General features: G+C 40.5%; 1 protein-coding gene across 1 annotated transcript in view; it reads right to left on the bottom strand.

Annotated features, from left to right (window-relative positions):
- Positions 1-1,510, bottom strand: part of TRPC3 (transient receptor potential cation channel, subfamily C, member 3) — a 34,636-nt gene extending 33,126 nt beyond the window's left edge. The window contains 1 exon segment of the mRNA XM_009699731.1: positions 743-1,510. Coding sequence (XP_009698033.1) covers positions 743-1,483 — 741 coding nt within the window. The 5' untranslated portion in view covers positions 1,484-1,510.
- Between the last annotated feature and the right edge of the window lie 8,251 nt (positions 1,511-9,761).

Below are 9,761 nucleotides of genomic sequence, written 5' to 3'. Positions count from 1 at the left end.
CGGGTGTGGGCGGTTTTGTTTTTTTGGGGGGTTGGGTTGGGGGGGGGGAGAAGGGGGGCAAGGGGGAAGGTTGCTGTACTTTTCAAGGTATTCAACAGAACTGCAAAATCATTAAAAAGCAGCACTGGGCAACAGTTAACCAAGTCATTAGTTGTCTGATGGAGAAGCTGAAATATATAGAAGAGTCAGGGCACTGATATACTAAACCAGATACAGCTCAAAACCAGGTAACAGGACCTACATCTGTAATTAGTCTAAGAGCTGGTTTTGAACAAGTGACATTTCTAAAACATGTGTCATACTCCCCACTTTCTGTATTCTTAACAATTTTGGAGACATCATTCAAAATTAGTATAAATAAAAAAGAGGGAATAAGGTCAATGCTGCAGCATGCTCAAGAAAAGCATAACGTTTCTGTTTTCTGCACTTATATTACTCAGCATTTGTAACTAAAAACGATCTCTGTCTGCTACAGCAGCCAAAATTGTTTTCCATCTGCTGCAAGGTTATCAGAATACACACTGTCCCCTTTTCCAGTTTTCTCCATACACAGTAGGTGCAAAAGCAATTTCATCTCATTATAAAAGCTTTTTTAAAGGCTTATGTATTGAAAGCTCAAAATCAAGAACAAGAGAGACAATAAATATCATGAAAGCATTTGCAATTGAAAGAGTAAAGACACAGGAAATAATCTCAAGCAACTTTAAAACAATAACAGAGAGAAACACCAAAACACTATTACCTTGAATTCTTTTTCAATGTTGGCCAACTTGGCAAGTTCATTGCTGAGTTCTAGAGCAGTGAGTACTGGATCTTCACTGGAGAGGGACAGATAAGCCGGACTAGCCAGTCCTTTGTATGCATTTATTCTTGACCTAGAGTGACTGAAAGAATCATGCTTTTGCTTCTCTGTACAGTCATTACATTTGCAGAAATAATCATGAGGTCTTTCTATCCTTGCTCCCTTCATCAACAGCATGTGCACGACTTCGTATTTTTGGCAGTGGGCAGCTAAAATTATGGGAGTGATATCTGGAGAAAAGCGGGTACCGTCTTCATCATAGGAATAAAAATCATCATCCTGGAGCTCCTGCTCACAAGGGCTCAGAGTCAGTCGCTTATTTACTGAAAACCCAGGATGATTCAAAATTGCTTCCACTATCCTAATGTAGCCCTTGCTGATTGCGAGCAGCAGGGCATCTCCAATCCGTGCCAAGTTCTCTTTTTTTAACAGAAGTTCTGTCACTTCCAAATGTTCATTCCCTACAGCAAGCTGCAAGGCGTTTTGACCCATGTAGTCAACACAGTTGACATTCAGCGTTTTCGACTCCTCCAGCATTTTGCGCACCACAGGTATGTTCCCATACTCTGCTGCATCTAGAAAGCGCTCTTCTTCAGCCGTAAGACTGGTGCCCCTGTTGTTGAACATGAATGCTGGGCCTCTAATGGCCTGGCGCCTTCCCTTTTCCCTCATCATAGTCATACGTCTCAGAGATGGACTTTCTTCAATGTACCTAATGAGAAAACAAACAGGTAACAGAATTTCACCATGTTGGTTATTTGTAGCTTCCACTTCTCCTGTGGCTACAAAAATAATGACTTATTTTGTCCCTGTCATTTGCACATCTATTGACAAGAAGTAATTCTTTATTGCAATCCTTCTGCCTTCATGCTTACTTGCCTGCAATCTAAAGGTACTTACAGGTTCATTGCTACAGGCTATTTCTGTTAGGTTAGCATGGTCAAGATTTTTATTTTTTTTTTTACTTTACGTAAGACATCACTTCTCTTCAGAAACCCCTCCCAACTCACTTCAGTATATATATACAATGAAAACACATCTACTATACCTACTCTCAGTAGTAATTAATACTATCCACCACAGGCGTTCAAGCTGATGGTTTAAGGAATGCAGTATTTACGCCTACCATACTGTAGTTCACATAAATGAGAGGTAAAACCAAGTTTTCTTCCTGACGTCTTGCCAAGCAATACACAGTAAAGCCTGATCTCACGTCTTCCAGTGTTACTACTAGAAACGTTTACCAAATCTGAAAGATTCTACTCACAAGTCAATTTGGTCAAATTATGTCTTTGAAAAACAACAGTTCATACACGTTCAACAGACTTTCTGGATGCTAGCAACTAAACTGCTCACAGATCCCAGACACTGGGCATGATCCAACGTAGACTGGGATCAGCTCTCACTCCAGCTGGACTTCTGCAATGCTATGGGTTACGTTGGGGCTATTACTATTACACATCGACCATTCCAGGAGCTGAAAGGAAGAATCTATCTAATGTCATTACATGAGTATATACATATTTTTAAAAGTCATCACGCATTCTTGTAATACAAACAAGAAAAATTAGAAAGTCAAAGAGCTACTGAATGAAAATGACAATTGGCATGGCAGGCTGCACTGGAAAGAGGAAACCTGAGCTTAGGAAAGTGAGATTGTTTAGGAAAGGGAACTGAGAACTCAGGAGGTTGTGAACTCCCCTCAAAAACTGGTTGCAAAAGCAGAAAGAGGGAGAAAAGAGAAGGGAAACAGGAGAAAAGCAAGAGTGAGCAAGCTAATTCAGAAAACACAGAAACTGGAATTATGAACCAGTGAAGATGATGGCTGAGAGCAGTGGGGAGCAAACAGGAACGGACTGAGAGAACACAGAGATCAGATGCTGAGCTGGATCTACCTAGGTAAGGAAACTAGAGAGGAGAGAGGAGGTTTGGAGAAGCAAGACTGGGAGTTGCAAAGAAAACGGACCCAAGAGGAGAGGTTGAGGAGCAGACACTACCTAGCTGGAGAAAACAACAACAGGGAACAGCTGCCTGGTGGGGTCCGAAACAACAGAACAGATGGGATCAGGCTAAAGGGGTCACAGCTGGGAGAGCAGAAGCATTTATGGCTGCCAGAGCAGAGGCCAAAGGCCTGAGAAGGTACTCAGGATACCATAACCTTCCTTCACTACCGGCTGCAAATAAATGTGAAACTCACCAGCAACCTCCCTTTCCTGTCTAGCCCAGCTCAATATTGAGAAAGACAGCCTCCAGCTGCTATCAGTTACTCCATTAGCTCAAGGAATAGAGATCACTTGAGCTGATTTGATGGGCACAGAGACACCAGTGCAGCCAAAAAACAATATATGAGTTAATGGAGGGTGTGCTTTGAATACATATAACACTATATATATGCTACATAGAGACAAACAGGCCTTATAAATTTCAAATTTGGTCCTTAAGCCTTATGTGCCTCTGTTCCTCATCTATAGAAAAAAGAACAGTTGGCTCCCATTTTACAAGAGCATTGTAAAAATTAATTTATTCAGTTCGGCAAAAACTCAGATTCGAGAGTAAAAGGCCAGACAGACAAAGTGAAGAGGAAATTAATCCTTCTACCTTCAGTGCAAAAGCCAGGTAATGCGCTTTAGGAGGGCGGGCAGAACCAAGGGAAAAACGCCACGCACCTTTGGCGCACACAAAGCCTGCCCATTTAAGTGAACACAGTGAAACCTGCACGGGCAGCATCCAAAGCTGCGCATCCTAACTGCTGCAGGTTCAAACCCACAACCAGAGCCACAGCCTCGTACATGCAGGTGTGTTTTGGTGTGTGTGTGCACGATCTTTCAACAATGAGCTTCGCTGTATTACCAATGCACAAGTACGCCTGTTGACATCACTGGATTTCCCCATATGCAGCAATGTCAGCCCTAACAGTTTTCATTGGGCATAGCTAATTCCATTCAGGTTATAAGAATATGTCTGGCCTTCCAGCTATCTGCATTACTTGTAATAAATCCAGCAAAATATAAAGTCTTAATCACTTCATCACAGCTACAATTATCATAAAAGCTAGTCCATGCTCTGAACATTTCAGTTAACAAAAACAGGCAGTTCCATTGCAGACCATATGAAGAGACTGTAATACTCATTACCAAGGGCAGGTCTCTCCTGGGATGAATCACTTGATCTTTTTACATTTTCATCTGTAGCTGGTATTTCTGGACTACCAGAAATGACCTGGGTGGCACTGCAGTATAAGCAATGCTAACTGTTATATTCTTTTTGAAATATGTGCTAAAGCTGCTTCGCCAAACAGGACAGGATCCTCCCCCCACACACTCCTGTACCACTTCAAGTCTATGAAAAAGGCTGCATAACAGACAGGATTTGTGACTCTGTTAAACACAGAATTGATTTAATATCTTGAAGCTCAGGCATATTTCACACTTGGGAGTACTCAGATATAAAGATTTGAGCCCAGAGTGCACGTGGTGAACAGCCACAGTATGCTAATACCTTATTCCCCAACAAAATCACAAGGAAAACCAAAAATACTGTCTTTTTGTAGTTACCTTTTAAACAAGATCTTATTGGCTGCTATGCTGTTACGTTTCTATTCTGCCTCCACATCTAAAAGCATATAGCTACAGAAATGTAGTTGTTTACCGCAGTGTTATGAAGAAATAAAGTATGGGTATTAGAAAAGTAAAACAGAGAATAAATTGACTCACGCTGACTTCTTGATTTAAGAAGACTCCAAACTGCCACCCTGAATCTCATTTATCTTTTATGAAATACATAGCAATACATTTTCCTCTATATATTCCATTTAATTTTTCAGAATATTTTGAAATATGACACTTATTTTCTGTTTTATCTACCTTTCTTTCAATACCCGCTGTCTGACCGAGGTGACTCATCTGACTTCTGTAAAAAGAGATATAACCTTCCAAAGGTGTTGCATTAGAATATCTTCCTGATAAGGAAGATACCCTTAGCTATAAATCTTGTGACAGAAATGATATATTTGAAGTGACTGCAGTATCTTCTCAAAATAAAGATGAAAGTTGCTTGGTATTTTAATGACTAAAATATTGTCAAGACCTCCTGGGGAAAAAAAAATAAATAATCTTGTACAGCACCACGCAGCCAAAAGACCATTAAGTTCATCCATACCTCTCTCCTCTCTTCTTCCCCTCTTCCCTCAGCAAATTCAAAGACCTTGAAGCCCGTGCAGCTCTGGGTCAGAGTACTGCATGCAAGAAGCACGACGTACAAGGTCTCCTATTCCTTTTTCTGCTCTCCTGTTCTTACATCTAATATTTTTAAGCTACCTCAAAGCACAAAGAAAATGGTTAAAATTTTAGTTTTAACTATTTAACCATTTTCAGCATATTCTATATGTAATATCGGCCAAATTAAATAATCAAAACAACAAAATCTCAGTTGCATCTCTAAATATCATTAGACTGGCTTGAAAATATGATTAAAATAGAACTACGTGTGCATTAATTATTTGTGTTCTATTTCTTAAAGCCTTTAAAGTTCATATTCTCAACCTTGCCCCTGTAAGGAGCTGACAACTTACATGAAGAGAGGGAAGGAGAGATGGAAATTGTGATACTCTGCTTCCCAACTGTTCCCAATAGTTGAAAGAACACAAAAAAAAATAAACATCTGTAGAACGCATGGCAAAAAATCCACAAGAACACCAAGCAAGAAAAACACCTAATTATTTTATGTTAAATCTTCAGCAGAGATACACCACGATATTAAGTAAGTTCTAGTCCTAGCACACAGGTTGCATGGTTACCCGACGTGGTTTGCAGCAGGAAGGTGAGAGGACAGAATTCAGTCTCCTTTTGCTGACACGAAGCAGCAGCTGAGCCTCTCTGTTTTTTCCACAACTACTTTCCACATTTCACAGCCGAAAAATGGCCAAGGGGTCTATAAAGCCTCAAGCCTCTGTTTGCTGCTGAGCACAAATAAGAAGGATGGATGGAACTGGAGAAGAGCAATCACGTTAACTGAAGTACACGAGCTCCACTACATCTCAGCATGTTTTACTTGGCCCCAAGTGTGCATCAGTTAGGCAGCTTGTTCAAGGGACCAAAGAGCTTCACTGGCAGGAAGGAAGAACTTCAGAAACTCTACACCACCCTTCAGAATCATTCATCCATCAGTACAAAACAAAGATGGTCTCAATTCACAAGCTTTATTTCCTAACTATACTGCTACCATTAGCAATTTGCCAGCTTAAGCCCAGTTCACCGCTTTGTACTTCGGCAAACTCTCAATAACTTCAGTGGTAGCCGTAACGAACATAACTCACTACAAGAGGATGAACAATTAACCAAGATGTGACAGGACCCTAAGTCAGCGCCTTGTTGAATAACACAAAAGCAGGACAGGACACCTCCATTTCAGCTTTGCAGCAGAACTGTGACATTAGTGAGGCCATGGCTCCTAAAGCAGTATGTCACCTTTCAAGACCTTTACCTAATGATAAGTATCACAGGCTTTCAGAAAGGGCAGTGTTATGTACACTCTGAACAACTAACTGGTTTGTTACATAGCAGGTAACATCCCACATCGTAACATATTTATATTTACCTTAAATATTTTCATCTAAAATGTATGACCTTCATACGTGCAATAAAAAAATATTTTAAAAAAAATTCCACTATACAAGCAATGGCCACTTGTCTCTTGTGTTTTGCATGCGTGGCATTTACTATGACCTTCTATTGCAGCATATTGTTGCCTGGACAGAGTTACTCCTACGTACAAAGCTAGAAATTTGAGCAGCACAGCAACTGCAAAGGACTCGAGTAAGCATGGTGATTCCTCTGCTTCTACCTTGGATCCTTTCAATTATAGATTTCTACTCTGTTAGCCTACCTACCCCTTTTCACGTTCAAACTTCCAGAATCGTAGCAGAAGGACATAAATGTGGAACAAACAGTTGACCTGAGAATTCCTTGTGTTCTGCTGTTCATTATCTCATCAACAGCAATTAAAAAGATTTATAACCTTGTTCCTAAGTCTATTTTTTAACACTGCAAACTGGATAAGCAATTTTAAAAGAAAAAGAGAGAAGTTGGAGAAATGGAGGTTTCACTCTGGGCCTTCTCAGATTCACAGACCAATTTTTTAACATTTGTACTGAAGAACAGGCTGTTATTCTCCCTGAACTATTAAATGCAATAAAAGACGGCATCAACAATTTACAAGCAGTTTACCCCACTGCTAAACTGCAGGACAACATCAGTGATCTTGATTCTATTCTAGCCTTGAGAAGGAAATGCAGTCCAGTGATTATAGACAGATAAGTACATCATGGAAACAGCAATACGCACGCACATTTAAAAGCAACAACACTGGAGTCAGCCACACAGGAGACGCGGATTGTGCCTCTTGTTCTGCCAAAAGTAACCTCTGAGGTCCCAGTTTTAAAATTGAAGAATGATAATTGCCTTACAAAAGTAAGTGCTCAGACATGCCCATACATTGCGCAGCATTTTACCTCATGACTCCTGAGATCTCTTAAACTAAGTGATCTCAAATGTTTGCTTTGTTACCATCACAGGCAAAGACTGTGGTATTCTATGCGACATAGCAGCCCCTGGCTCTGTGCAGGGTCACAGGCAGTGTTAGCAGGACAATCCCCCCCAGCCTCACTACATCTCCCAAATGAAGGCTTTGCCATCCCTCCAAGCTCTGCTACAGCCGCGTGCCAGAAGAGGCTGCTGGTAAACTTCTTTCCTCACCAGTAAAAATCATGTCACATTCATGTATGTTTGTGTGGAAGCTTGCACATGTTCCACACAGTTTGGGATTTCCTGCACCAAATCTAAAATGGATTAAATGAGAGCTTCCTTCTCCCTTCTGTGAGCTACTGCCTGGGCTTTCCAGAAGAGGGAGGCTAACTCAGCTGGATAGCAGAACATAAATCAAGCCAGCTGCAAGATCCAACTCAGGTCTATACTCTCCCACTGGCTGGAAATGACATAATCCATCATCCAAAATGCCCTCATGTCAGCTCACAGAAGTTCTGGCTCCAAACTGGAAAGAATCAGTCAAAAAATGGAACAAAACACAATGAGATATCAGGAGGAGGTATACACACACATCAGTTTGTTCCCTCCCTTCCCACCCCACAAACTATGCAGAGCTTTTTCCTACCATTACTCTTCACTAACTCCTCAACAGAAAATACCAACCATCTGAATTCCTGTGGGAAAAAGACTGTATTTTGATGACAGGAGTGCATCTATGCACACAGAAAAACCCACAAACATCTCACCAGGAATGAACCAGGTTAATAGGGCTGCAGCAATGACAAATTTTAAAGCTCCTTTTGCACTCAGTCCTTTATTATTTGTGGTCTGTCGTTCCACTCGGGAAACTAAGTTATGATTTTCAGAGACTCAGGAAATCAGGCATCCGATGCCTACTACATTTAATTTACAGGTTTTGTCCACATCTTTCCCTCTGGGACAGAGAGTACCTTGTGAAACAAGTATTACATCCAGTCTGCAGTCTTAGTGGTAACTGGAGGTTAATTACTTTTTCCAGCAATATTTGGCACAGGAGGGAGCCAGCTGTACATTGACAGGTACATCGCACAGGTTTCGGCTTTCAGAGTGAAGACATTTCAAATACAAACTAAGTGCATCTTCTTGTGCAAACTACTTCACATCTTCCTGCCTCTTCCCCCTTGCGCCATTTGTCAGTACTGAATATTTAGACTACAAATTCTTCCAGTCAAGGATTCTCATATTCACTTTGTGCACACTAAAGCTATACATGTGTCAATCTGAGTGCATTATGAGCAAACCGATACTCATATTTATTTCATTAACATACACTATGATTTTAGGCATTAGCACCAAACACAAAGTGTTACTCCAGAAGAAAAATCCCACTGTTATGTCGAGGATGACCACGGGCACATAACAGAGGAAACAGTAGTTGTGTGTCTTTTGCCTCCATGCCTTGACAGTTCAATACACTCCTATTACATTAATGGCCATGTCAGCCCTTTTGTCAGTCCACCGGGCAGTGGCTCGCAATCACTGCTGTCATAGACTCCCATCACAGGATCACAAGAATTACATACCAAGAAGCAATTCCAACAGATAGAGCTCATTCCAGGCTCAAACACCTATAGCTGTGCAAACTGAACTCCAGTTTTATTCCCTGGTGGCATAATGCCCATTTCTTAAAGATAGGAATATGCCAGCAGTTCTAGCAGGACACTAACCTAAAGGGATCCAAAAGTTTAGGACTCATAGTTTACAGTTAATCTCAGCGAGCTTCAATCATCTAAAAATAAAGTGTCTCAGTCTTAACTAATCCTCTAGACTCTTTGTATGGTGACTGGAGAAAGGCAGACACCTCAAAAAAGAGGATAAATGACTACACTGCCTTGCCTCTATTTCCTCTTTCCCCCCCATCAATTACAGAGGCAGCCTAGACAAACAACTTAAGTGCAACTAACTTTCAGACAGCTAAAGATGTGCAGAAGGCTCCTTCGCTTGAAGTCTGGGTTGCTGAGTACAGGGTATTTGTGAAGAATTTCTGCACTGGGATGGTAAAAACCACTTTTATTTGTGGTTATCCCATTCTAAGCGCTACTCTAATTATTTCTGTACTTTACAGTTGTCTCTAGGGTGATTTTAATTAAGGCTTCTTCTATAAATGCTGAATATGTTATCTTAAAACTCAAAAGAAAGTGTTTGTCATCCGGTAATTAAAATATTTAAGAACTAAATATTGTCCTGGAAGTCTAAAATACTCAAGTAATCCTCAGAGATAAGTCTATCTAAACCGTAGCGTGTTATAAAAATAAGTGAATAATTAATGGGCAACCTACATTTTTTAAGTCAGAGAAAAGAAAGTTAACATCCCTATTAGTAAAATTGGATTTATTTCTCTTGCAGTAAGCCTAGTCACAGTCAGTATTTTTTTTTAT

The sequence above is a fragment of the Cariama cristata genome, unplaced genomic scaffold (assembly GCF_000690535.1).
Source record: "Cariama cristata isolate BGI_N322 unplaced genomic scaffold, ASM69053v1 scaffold29774, whole genome shotgun sequence".
Classification (NCBI taxonomy): domain Eukaryota; kingdom Metazoa; phylum Chordata; class Aves; order Cariamiformes; family Cariamidae; genus Cariama; species Cariama cristata.
The sequence above is the reverse complement of the archived record's forward strand: the minus strand, read 5'-3'. Positions and strand labels throughout refer to the sequence as shown.